Here is a 13,055-nt window from a genome sequence, read left to right as displayed (position 1 = left end):
GAAACATATAAACTGAAACAATACATAAATTTATCTGTTCATCCATTTTATGAATTAGATTATTTTCATTGCATTATTACATTACTTGAATTCAGGTTTATCATGTGATCTGTCACCAAAAATAAAATTGAACAAATTTAGGAGGATCAGGGACAATTTTTAAAAAATGCTTTAGTTTGGAAAATTACACTTCTGTGAATTTACCCTTTAAAGTGATCCAACAGAGAGTGCAAGACAGTTTTCACTGCAGACAAGCTTTTCAATGTTAATCATTAAGTGACCCTTAAATGTTGTGAACGCATGATTGATTTCACTCAGTCTTCATAACAGATTGTGTCAAGATCAAACCATTTCTGAAAAAGGTTTAATAAGCTTGAATGCTGTTTGGGTGTTTTTCAAAAATCAATAACATCTCGTGATTGGAACCTTCATCAAATGTATTGGTATGTGCCTTGCTGTATAAGTGAGAAGGAGAAGGATTTCATGCGAATTGTTAAATATGGAGGCAGCCACTAAACTGCACTTTGCGTGGGTAAGCTATTTTCTTGAATTAAGATGTCAGGAATGTTTGCAGTTAGTCATGAGGCTCTAAGAATATGTAGTCAATATCCAGGCAAGTAAGCTTTTAACATTAAAAAACATTGGATTTAACAGCTGAATTCTTAGTTTTGAGGTTGTCTCTTTCTTATATTTCATCTACTTGTTCAATAGAATATTCCCATTAAGTCTAAATTGCTTTTTATGATGGACAGTGGATTAGCTGAGCTGTAAAGCAGCACTGTATGAGGAATAGTAGACAAACAGTTTGTTGTCATATGGATCAGACCACTGTTGATATGATCATGACCACAATAATTGCATGATGTCTCTCATAAACACTTCTTCAAAAATCTTTACTGGATGACCTAACCTTTTAAAAGCTGAAAGCTACAACTGCTTTGGCTGTCGTAATTCATAAAGAAAATCCTAATCATAGATCTATGTCAGGCATGAGAACCAAACTTATTGCTATACTCTTCTAAATATAGGTAATAAGTTCAAACTTGTTGCAAAGGGTGGTAATTTCATTCTTATTAAAATCAAGGTTTAGCAAAATTTTACTGGCCTTGATATTATTAACATTAACTCCAAGAGAACACAATGAAATGTTTGTAAAGATCCAGTTTTAGCACCACTTAAACAAGTTTCCAATTTCTAATTTATCACTGTGGTGAGCTATCATACAACTGGTGTTTTTCTTTTGGAAGTGACAAATGGAATGGAAAATTATGATCAGTACGTCACTGTGTTCTTGCAATAGTTAGCAGAATGAAAGTCATAATAAAAGGCTGACAGAGCAAGCGAAAAACAAGCTGATAGAAAAACGAAGAGGAGGAACAGAAGGATTTTGCACATTGTCCTAATAAAAAGGAATGCTTTGACTACTTAAAACATTTTATACTTATAAATATCACCCAGTTCATTATTTTGAATTATTTGGAATTTTTTCTTATTTTCCTGCAGCATTCTCTGGGCTTGCTATAATTTCCAGGCGTGCCTTAACGTGCTCAAGTTCTCCCACGTTGCTATTCTTAATTCGTGAAATTTGTCAGTCAGTGTTAATAAGCTGTTTGAGGGTCATCACAGTCAAATCTAACCACGTTTACACTCAGTACCCAAGTTTGCAAGCGACAATTTTTTTGTACAGTTGAGCCATTATCCACCTTTTTTTTTGGCAGTAAAGGGGTACTGATATATTCTAATCAACCTATTTAGACACATTAGCAATTAGAAGTTTGAACTCTGGTTGATTTCTCTGCGCAGGCTAATTGTTTTGACTCCCACCTGAGATTGTCTCACTCAAAACCAATTAAGGATTGAAAATAAGCACCCTGATTGATCATACTTGCTCATTACTCTGTTGTATTTCTATTCAATTTATATATCTTAGATTATGTGGGAAGAGTCAGCTTCCAAATCTTGAAATGCCAGTAGTCCCCAACCTCATTTTTAGTTGGTCATGTAATCGCCAAATTAATTAATCAGCTGGTGTAATCCTCGGCTCAGTGATAATATTATTACTTTTGAGCTGTAAAGGTAGGTTCAAAACCCAATTTTCTGAATGAGCGCACAATATAGGCTGACACTTTAGTGCATTGCTTTAATGGTAGGGAATTATCAGAGGTTCCACCTTTTGGGCAAAAGGTTAAACTGAGTGAATGTAAAAGATTCCATGCAAAGAAAACTAGTGAAGCTATCCTGACCAATATGTATCTTCTAACAAAGAGCTCAAAAAGATCAGGATTTATTTTAATCTTGATACTGACTCTTTACTCATTATACAGTTTCGTCACTGTATTTACCTACATTATAACTGTTGCGTCAGGGTCTGAAAGGGTCATTTCCGCCACCTCCAAACAGACCCCACCACCAAGGGTATATTTCCCTCCACTCCCCTATCAGCGTTCTGGAAAGACCACTCCCTCCACGGCTCCCTCGTCAAGTCCACACCCCCCACCAACCCAACCTCCACTCCCGGCACCTTCCCCTGCAACTGCAAGAAATGCAAAACTTGCGCCCATACCTCCCCCCTCACTTCCCTCCAAGGGATCCTTCCATATCCGTCGCAAATTCACCTGCGCCTCCACACACATCATTTACTGCATCCGCTGCACCCGATGTGGCCTCCTATACATTGGGGAGACAGGCCGCCTACTTGCGGAATGTTTCAGAGAACACCTCTGGGACACCCACACCAACCAACCCAACCGCCCCGTGGCTGAACACTTTAACTCCCCCTCCCACTCCGCCAAGGACATGCCTCTTCCATCGCCAGACCATGGCAACATGATGCCTGGAGGAAGAGCACCTCATTTTCCGCCTAGGAACCCTCCAACCACAAGGGATGAATGCAGATTTCTCCAGCTTCCTCATTTCCCCTCCCCCCACCTTATCTCAGTCCCAATCCTCCGACTCAGCACTGCCTTCTTGACCTGCAATCTTCTTCCCGACCTCTCCGTCCTCACCCCTCGCTGGCCTATCACCCTCACCTTAACCTCCTTTCACCTATCGCATTCCCAACGCCCCTCCCCCAAGTCCCTCCTCCCTACTTTTTATCTTAGCCTGCTTGGCACACCTTCCTCATTCCTGAAGAAGGGCTTATGCCCGAAACATCGATTCTCCTGCTCCTTGGATGCTGCCTGACCTGCTGCGCTTTTCCAGCAACACATTTTTCAGCTCTGAAAGGGTTAATACTGAGTAATGCCTTCAGCACCACCCATTATAATGATGTTGTATCGACTGGGTTGGAGTAACATCTGCAATCTGGGTTTTCATCATAGTGTCAAAAACACTGGGCTGAATTTTCTAGTTTTTAGGCAAAGTGCTTTGAGTGTGTAATAAAAGATTTACATATACATAATATCAATATGATTTTTAGAGTTTGAATTGTAAAGTAGTTGCATTTGCTCCACCAATGCTGCCAAGTGATGCTGTTTCTCCAGCAATTTCTGTTTTATAGAATCTCTGCAGTGTGGAAACAGTCCATTAATCCCATTCTTACCCTCCGAAAAGCATCCCACCCAGACCACCGCGGCACCCCCCACCCACCCATGCCTGTCCCTGCAACCCCTGGTTAATCGACCTAACCTGAACATTCCTGGACACAATAGGCAATTGGCATGGCCAATCCACCTAGCCTGCATATCTTTGGACTGTGCAAGGAAAGAATGTGCAAACTCAACACAGACAGTCACCTGAGGGTGGTAATGAACTCAGGTCCTTGGCGCTGTGAGGCAGCTGTGTTAACCACTGAGGCCACTGTGCCAGTCCTTTCAACTCCTCAGCATCTGCATTTCTTTGTTTTATTTCAATAACCCTAGATACTTTGTTTCATTTTAGTTTGTCTTAATCTTTTTGTGTAATAAACTTCAGTGCTGTTGTTGAAGAAACTCTGCACCCTTTTTTGGCTATGTTTCAAGAAAAAGAAATAACATGTATCATACCAGGTTTCATTCTAGGATTGGACATGTTCAGTATTACCATCAGCTGGGATCAGGACAAGTGAGAATCATGGTGGTCTGTCATGGCTTACTGGCCTCTTTTCTTACACGTTCTTATGCACGTTATCTCATAAGTTATGCAACTGGCCTCTATGATGGGTATCTCATGGAATTGCACAGTAAGTGAGAGAGAAGTGCTTGCCATTGCTGGGATTTTGTGAGGTTCATGTTGCTGGCACAATGTTTAAATCCCAACTCCACAGCACTTCAGACACTGCAAACAAGAAACTGCCCTTCACACTATGCTCCTGCATTATATCCATGGAAATGAACTAGAATGCAAGTTAGCTCCTCAGTTTACCAGCAGAAACCTGGAGGTGCTGGTGGTTAGTGTGGTGGAGAGGAGGGTAGTGCTGTATTTTGCCTGATGAGCAAATGAGGTCATACAGCTAGGATTTACAGCTAGGAAAAACTGAAATAGTTGCCCAAGTCAGTGTGATGTTTCTGTGAAATGCAGTGAGCAGCAGTGCAAGAAGGAAGTCAATGATCTTATGCATTTTGCAAGTCTAAGTGTCTCTATTTTCTCTCTGCTACCTCATATCACAGGGCCAACACCAACTCTTACTTTGCCACTACATATACCTCTCAAGGGGCATGAGCTACAACTCTAGCATGTGACATATAGCTCAATAGCTCTCACCTACCTCATCCTCCAAAACTAATCCTTGCTGGAAACATGATGTTGCATTATGACACACAATATGTCCACCCACTTAATTATTCAGTGCTTTGACCTGTTATAAGCTGCCTGCATCTTATTTTCTGCTGAAAAACACAATGCAAGTCGCTGTGCAAAGTGAGTCAAAGCACACTAAAAGCCAAGATATCCATCCTTTGCTGATGTATGAGAAAGGTGTGTGCCTCTGTGTACAAAGTGACCTGGCAGAAGAATGCATGGTGTCCCTAAGCTCCAAAGTGAAGAGTTGAAGGGATGAAAGTCACTCCAAGAACAGATGTGTTGATGTGGTGAGACAGGTCATTGCTGATGTCAACTTGCATGAACAAAGATGGTGTTCATAGAGCATGTAGGGATAATAACCAAGCTGGATGAGTCCCTAGATAAGCAAGTGGTAAGCTGTTGTTGCTAAGTAGCTGCTGAGATTTTCATTTTAGGAATTGTCTCCATCATAGTTTCCTGCAGAGGGAGAGGTATGTTGGAAACTTCACAGAAATGAGGCAAGTTCGAGCTATGTATAAAGTGCAAATAGAAGGAAGTAAGGTAATCACCACTCATTAGCAAGAATCTGAATTCACATTTTAAATCTTAAGGAGGAGTCAGAAAGGGTTATCTTGATGTCTGATTATTCATCAGTTGTATGACACTTTGATCTTTTACAATAAATTCTGTGTCCTATGATCCTGCCCCATTAGCGATCTGATGAAGCAGCAGCACTATGAAAGCTTGTACTTCCAAATAAATCTGTTGGACTATAACTTGGTGTTGTGTGATTTTTAACTTTGTCCACCCCAGTGCAACACCGACATCTCCACATTATGATTATCTTTAAACCTATCTGGTTTCCTGCCAGCATGAAGACTCTAGAAACATTATGTTCAAGAGCAAACTACAGAAGGAAGATGTGAAGTACTTTGGGCATCTTAGAATGTGTAAGGTGCTGCATAAATGCAATGACTGACTCACTGGTATGTTGACATAAAAGAGAAACGCTTGTTCGACTAAGGTTTTGCAGTCAATTCAAGTCCAAAGTACAAGGATAAGCAAACAACTTTCAGCAGTAGAGTTTTGACTGCCACTTTATGAAGGTTATAACCTAAAGGTTATGAAGGTTATAGCCTAAAAAAAATTACACTGCAAAATCAATGAAAACACAAATGTAACAGACAATGAGGTTCTACAAATGTTAAAAGTACTCTTATCAGAATAACAATAACATTTCAACAAAATTAAACACTTATGCTATTTAATAGCAATAGTTGAAAACTATCTTTTCTTACCATGTTTTTATGTACCTCCAATCCTTCTCCCCAATTACTTAAGATTTAATTTTCCCTAGCCTATATGCTCTCATATTTTTCTTAAAAACTTAAAATCATTTTCTTATTTTGTGTCCTTGTGTTCTGCTTATCACTAATTAGTTTAGAAGTGTGAACAACCTTTTAAGAAAACACAACTGGACCAAAAATGTAAAGCTGCAGTTTGCCAGAACGTCCAGAAACTAGCCCAGAGCCTGAATAAACTGGGACCGGCCTTTGCCCTGAAATATCTTCATGGTCGTTTGAGGGTAGAGCCATTGCCGACCCCAGAATACACTTATCGCTATCGGGGAGTAAACTGGAGGCTACATTGGCTGCGTTACCCCTTTTTGGATCAACAATATGTCCCTGACAACTGTTATAAGAATGTAAGAAATAGGAGCAGGAGTAAATCATATGAGTATGCTTCACCATTTAATAATATATTGACTTCACATAAACTCCACTGTAGCAGCTTAGACCATCGAAGGCATGCAGGATTTCTTTGCAAGTGACTTCTCCTTGACCCGATAAACTTTGTGAGAGTCAGTGGCGGATCACCTCTATGTCACATCAAAGACCTTATGCTAGATCTTAACCCCCTGTGAGCATTAAGATGCTGGACGTATAATGAAAGTTGGCTATTATGCTATCTTTTTCAACCCATTCAAGATTAAAATATCATAAAGCATGATTGTATGAATTGTTTAGCAGTAGCTGGAGTGTATTTTTGCTCCAATGTTTTACTTACCCATAGTACTGTACAGACTAAGACTGAGTCATGACAAGGTATGCTGGTCTCTCAAAGAATTCCCCATGTAGTTCTAGAATTCTTATCAATTCTGTGATTCTCTGGTTTTGAAAAATATATCTTGGTCAGAGAGTATGGGGAGGATACTCAAAATACACAGTATGTACACACAGGCAGTGAGCAAATCTGTTCCCAAATGACCCAAATAAACCAAGAAAATTCACCTATAGAATGAGCAGTCAGAGAAAAGTCACCTCCATAAATTCAATGCAAGGAAATGTTGTAGAACTACTACTCCAATCACAGACTATTTTTCTTCCATGGGAATGGAGGAATAAAGGCAGTTAGAAACGTAGCTGACAGCCCCAAGCAAGTCGAAGTCTTTCACTGTTTTATTCAGCCCAGGCTGGGATGAAAGAGACACCTGTGACTGAAGCTGGATCTTCAGCCACCTTTCACTGGATCCGCGAATTCCATTCCGGTTGGGAATGTCATCCTTGGTGTCAGCTGCTGCAGGTTGATAGAAGGGAGAGGTTGGTTGCAAGGTGTGGGAGGAGAAGGGGCTGAAAGAGTGTTGTGGAGTAAATAGGAGGCCACAATAGGAGAGAAGAGGACTGCAAAAGTGTGGGTGAGAAGGAGGATACAATGAGGTGTGTGGGGAAAAGGGAACTGCACAATGGATATAGGATAGAAAAGAAGTCTGCAAGATAAAATAGAGGAGATAAGGCCCTCAAGATATGTGTGGAGCAGAGTTGGTGTCAGCAAGATATGTGTGTGGAAAGGAAAGGGTTACAAGATTTGTCTGAAGGCAGATGGGGCCTATAAGATTGTTGTGAGATTGTTGTGAGGACCAAAAATGTAAAGCTGCAGTTTGCCAGAACGTCCAGAAACGAGCCCAGAGCCTGAATAAACTGGGACCGGCCTTTTCCCTGAAATATCTTCATGGTCGTTTGAGGGTAGAGCCATTGCCGACCCCAGAATACACTTATCGCTATCGGGGAGTAAACTGGAGGCTACATTGGCTGCGTTACCCCTTTTTGGATCAACAATATGTCCCTGACATATTGACGGGTGTGGGGAGGAAGGACACTTCAAAATTGGTGTGGAGGTGAAGGATACTTCAAGATGGGTAGAGGATGAAGGGCATCGCAAGATACATGTACAGGAAAAGGTGCATGCAACATTATTGTACAGGAAGAAAGAAGCTGCAAAAGATTGTAAGGAGGGAACAAGACTGTTGAGGGAGAAGGAGGCAGAAAGGTGGGTGCAAGAGGAGAATGGATCTACAAATTATATAGAGGAGAGAGATACAAAGGAGAAAGAACCATTTTAAACCTGTCAACATAAGGAACATACAGCTAACTTTAAATCATTAAGGTAATGAATGCCTTGCAAATGAATATGAAATCTCTTGTTTAAGGCTATGTACATTCAGGTTCTACTGTATTTGGAAAAATGTAGTGAATCCTATTAAAATTAACATTGTGATAATTGTTAAGTTTTAAATCTAAAATTGAGATCTGGGTCGTATAAGAAGGGGTCTGACTGTTTGAATGAAATATTCCAGCTTTGTGAATGTGAGATAGAAACACATTAGCTGTAGTACATAGAAGAGTGAGTTAGTTAGTTTGGAATATAAACTTTTGTTGCTAATTTGTGCCTATTACCTTGTCACAATTTTAGTATTGTAGTACCTAAGTGATTTGTGGATTTAAGTTTACAGAAGTTAAATCACATGGAATACAGGGAGAAGTAGTCATTTGGATACAGAACTGGCTCAAAGGCAGAAGACAAAGGGTTGTGGTGGAGGGTTGCTTTTCAGACTGGAGGCCTGTGAGTAACAGTGTGCCACAAGGATCTGTGTTGGGTATACTGCTTTTTGTCATCTATATGAATGATTTGGATGTGAACATAGGAGGTATAGTTAGTAAGCTTGCAGATGACACCAAAATTGGAGGTGTAGTGGACAGCAAAGAAGGTTCCCTCAGAATACAACAGGATCTTGATCAGATGGGCCAATGAGCTAAGGAGTGGCAAATGGAGTTTAATTTAGATAAATGTGAGGTGCTGCATTTTGGAAAGGCAAATCAGGCAAACCTATACACTTAATGATAAGGTCCTGGGAAGCGTTGAGACCTTGGAGTGCAGGTTCATAGTTTCTTGAAAGTGGACTCGTAGGTAGTGAAGAAGGTGTTTGGTATGCTTTCCATTATTAGTCAGTGCATTGAGTACAAGAGGGCGGCACGGTGGTTAGCACTGCTGCCTCACAGCGCCAGAGACCCGGGTTCAATACCCGCCTCAGGCGACTGACTGTGTGGAGTTTGCACGTTCTCCCCGTGTCTGCGTGGGTTTCCTCTGGGTGCTCCGGTTTCCTCCCACAGTCCAAAGATGTGCAGGTCAGGTGAATTGGTCATGCTAAATTGCCCCTAGTGTTAGGTTAAAGGGGTAAATGTAGGGGTATGGGTGGGTTGCGCTTCGGCGGGGCGGTGTGGACTTGTTGGCCCGAAGGGCCTGTTTCCACACTGTAAGTAATCTAATCTAAAGAGTTGGGAGGTCATGTTGTCGCTGTACCGAACATTGATTGGGCCATTTTTGGAATATTGTGGCAGTTGTGGTCTCCCTCCTATCGGAAGGGTGTTGTGAAACTTGAAAGCTTTCAGAAAAGGTTTACAAAGATGGTGCCAGGGTTGGAGGCTTTGAGCTATAGGGATAGGCTGAATAGGCTGGGGTTGTTTTCTCTGGAGCATTGGAGGCTGAGGGTGACCTTATAGAAGTTTATAAAATCTTGAGGGGCATGGATAGGGTAAATAGACAAGGTCTTTTCCCAAGGGTGGGAGAGTTCAGAACTAGAGGGCATGGGTTTAAGATGAGAGGGGAAAGATATAAAAGGGATCTAAGGGGTAACTTTTTCACACTGAGAGTGGTGCGTGTATAGAATGAGCTGCCAGAGGATGTGGCGGAGGCTGGTACAATTACAACATTTTAAAAGGCATCTGGATCGGTATATGAATAGGAGGAGTTTAAAGGGATATGAACCAAGTGCTGGCAAATGGGAGTAGGTTAGTTTAGGATATCTGGTTGGCATGGGCAAGTTGAACCAAAGGGTCTGTTTCCATGCTGTACATGTCTATGACTCTAAATTGATTATTATTGAGGATACTGATGAATTCTTTGAATCCCGTTTCTGTATTTGTCCAAATATCCCATATAACATAACAAAAGCTGAAGAGATTGTTGTCATGTGATTACTAATAAATTAGTGAGTATGAAAAGGTAGCCAGCAAAAACCAAAATTGGGGCAGCACAGTGGCTCAGTGGTTAGCACTGCTGCCTCACAGTGCCAGGGTACACAGGTCCAATTCCAGCCTTGGGCAACTGTCTGTGTGGAGTTTGCACGTTCCCACTGTGTCTGGGTGCTCCGGTTTCCTCCCACAGTCCAAAGATGTACAGGTCAGGTGAATTGGCTATGCTAAATTGCCCATAGTGTCAGGTGCAGTTGTCAGAAGGAAATGGGTCTGGGTGGGTTACTCTTCAGAGGGTCGGTGTGGACTTGCTGGGCTGAAAAGCCTGTTTCCACACTGTAAGGAATCTAATAAAAAAATTTAATCTAATAGTACATACCCCTTTTTTTTGAGGACTTCACTTGAAATTTTCTCTCGTCCTACATTTTGCTTATTAGAAGGTGTGTTTTGATTTTGACCTCTGTTAGGAGGTCTCCAATGCAAGAAATATTGGAGAGTGATTGAAGGCCCTGATGAAGGTTTTGGGGAGCCATGTAGTTGTGTATTTGCAGTGGTTCAACAGATGGGCCAACACCCCCCACACACCCCCTCCAGTAGTGTAAACATTTGGCAAGGAAGCAAAGAGGGGAGCAAAATAATTTCCAAATGGAAGTTTTTGATTAAAAATAATGGTGAATATTTTTTAAAAATATCTAGTTGGAATATAATGTACTGAAGAACGAATTCCTGCCTAATCTGATGACATAGGAACCTAATTAGTGTAATAATTGAGTAACTGCAGATAGCAACCTTAGTAACTGCAGATAGCAACCTTATCCATCACTGTTAATGAATTTGAATAACTTTAGCAGCTGATCTATGCATAATAATAAATAGGTTCTTTATTTTTAGCAAAATTCATATGATTTAGCAAAACAACTACAGAACAACTTCTGTACAGGGGTTGAAAATGGCACAGCACTGCAAAATAAAGAAGTAATTCAATCTGAAAAGATAACAGTTCTATTCTTCTGAATTGAGCAGTGTGATCTCTGCCTTGAATTCTAACAGAGCTGTCTTTTGTCCATTTTGAAGGGAGACTTTCTCAGTTATTTCATGCATGACTTGAAAATCTTCCAATAGCTACAAAGTATGAGTAACAAACATGTTTTACGTATATTTAAAGCTGGAAAACAGTTTTTGAGTTTATTTGGTTAACGTGCCTAATACTTAAAATGGCTTAGCAAAGCTTACAAAGTGTAATCAATCCTGAAGTGAGCATGCAGGTTGGGTTACGTAGTTTCTGCACATTATAAAACATTTATTTGGATCATTTCTTTTTTGTACAACGGAAAGCAGGAATGCAAACTGCAATGGAAATGGAGGTATGTGTTTCTATGAGAGAGTTACATTGCTGATTTGTCAGAAAATGAACCTTTGCAAAGTCTGTCTTTCCACGTTTGATCATTTTAACATGATAAACATTTATTAATAATGCACTGTTTTGTGTTTTTCGTGTTTCTCAGGTTCTTTAAATGTTGCTGTTCTGTTGCTGAATGAAGTATGTGAGCTGGATTTTCAGCTGGAAGGACTCTACTTCCTGATCAGGTCATCAAAAATATTGCACTGCTACTGTGATAGCTGAGAAATGCTGACAGTTTGCTGATGAATATAGGACAATGGAACTATTTTTTCAACAAGTGCCTGCAACTGACAAAGATGAGAGGAGTGCAGGCAACTACTGGGAAATTATGATGTCGCAGGTAAAGGTTTTGCCGTCCAGCCAATTTATGGGAAACAATAGATTGGAAAACTTGGCATTCAAGATTCAAAACACACAGCGAAGATTCATGGGGGACTATAAGAAAAGAGCAGCTTCACCAGCTTCCCAGACTGCATCAATGCCAGAGCTGTCTAGTGAGCACTTCATACACACACCAAGTTTGAACAGCCAGAATGGAAATGATAGATTTAGCTGCAAAAAAGCACTAAATCAGTATTATTCTGGCTTCACAAAGTGTAGTTCCAATTTGAACTATTCAGATATTCCTTTAACAGCACATGGCTGGAAAATACAAGAATCCTCAGTTTACAAAGCAACTAACTCTGAAATTGCTTTTGATGCAAGCATTGAGAAAGTTCGAATAAAAGACTTCTGTATGCAAAAGAAAGAGTGTGTGACTGTAATAACATCTGATACTGTAAAATATCACCAATTACCTAAACGAAGCATTGTATCAATTTACACTGTCGATGAAAACTATGACAACAACAACGAAACAAGACCTTACACAAAGGTAAGACAATAACTCAAAAGTACTGGTATTAATTCAGTGTGGTGAAGAAAATATAATACTCTCCATTAATCAGAGCAACATTTAAAATGTCTGAAGACATTCTAGATTACTGTTGAAGTTTTTGCTTTTTCTAGAATGCATGGCTGTATATTTACACATTTTGGCACAGTCATGCTGCAGGGTACATATGTTGGAAACGCAGAGTAATGAGGATTAAGTCTCATCTGAAGACGAATGGACGGTCTAAAAGATCTTGACAACACGACCAAGTTGAGGATGTGTTTGTCAAAATGTGTGGCACTGGAAAAACACAGCAGCTCAGGTAGCATCTGAAGAGCAGGAGTGTCGACGTTTCGGGCATAAGCCCTTCATCAGGAATGTGGAGGGGGAAGGGAGCTGAGAGATAAAAAGGGGTGGGGATGTTGCTAGGGGGAAGGTAGTTCGGAAGATGATAGGTGGATGCAGGTGGGGGGTAATTGTGATAGTTCGGTGGGGATACTGGAGCGGATTGGTGCGAAGGAAGATGGCCATATAGAACAGGGCAAGAGGGAGGTGCCAAGTTGGAGGGTTGGATCTGCAATGAGGTGGAGGGAGGGGAGATTTGGAAACTAGTGAAGTCGATGTTGATTCTGTTTGGTTGAAGGGTTCCAAGCTGGAAGATGAGGGGTTCTTCTTCAGGTGGCTTTGTTTTGGGAATGGAGGAGGCCCAAGACTTGCATGTCCTTGCAGGCATGGGAGTATAAATTGAAGTTGTCGGCCATAAGGTGGTGGG

The 13,055-nt window shown here is 40.8% G+C and overlaps 1 protein-coding gene across 2 annotated transcripts in view; it reads left to right on the top strand.

Annotated features, from left to right (window-relative positions):
* The first annotated feature begins 319 nt into the window (after nt 1-319).
* The window catches only part of cunh10orf90 (chromosome unknown C10orf90 homolog), a 201,701-nt gene continuing 188,965 nt past the window's right edge, over nt 320-13,055 (top strand). The window contains exons 1-2 of one of the 2 annotated variants that reach the window (XM_043712607.2): nt 320-532; nt 11,513-12,283. In XM_043712607.2, the coding sequence (XP_043568542.2) occupies nt 11,666-12,283 (618 nt within the window). In that variant the 5' untranslated portion in view covers nt 320-532; nt 11,513-11,665. Of the gene's footprint in view, nt 533-11,257; nt 11,372-11,512; nt 12,284-13,055 lie in introns of those variants that run through there. The other variant, XM_043712608.2, reaches the window with a different exon arrangement.

The sequence above is a fragment of the Chiloscyllium plagiosum genome, unplaced genomic scaffold, assembly GCF_037043375.1.
Source record: "Chiloscyllium plagiosum isolate Xiang-an unplaced genomic scaffold, Cpla_swu_hap1 HiC_scaffold_22, whole genome shotgun sequence".
Lineage (NCBI taxonomy): Eukaryota > Metazoa > Chordata > Chondrichthyes > Orectolobiformes > Hemiscylliidae > Chiloscyllium > Chiloscyllium plagiosum.
Note: the sequence above shows the minus strand (reverse complement) of the source record. Positions and strands in the feature narration are given on the sequence as shown.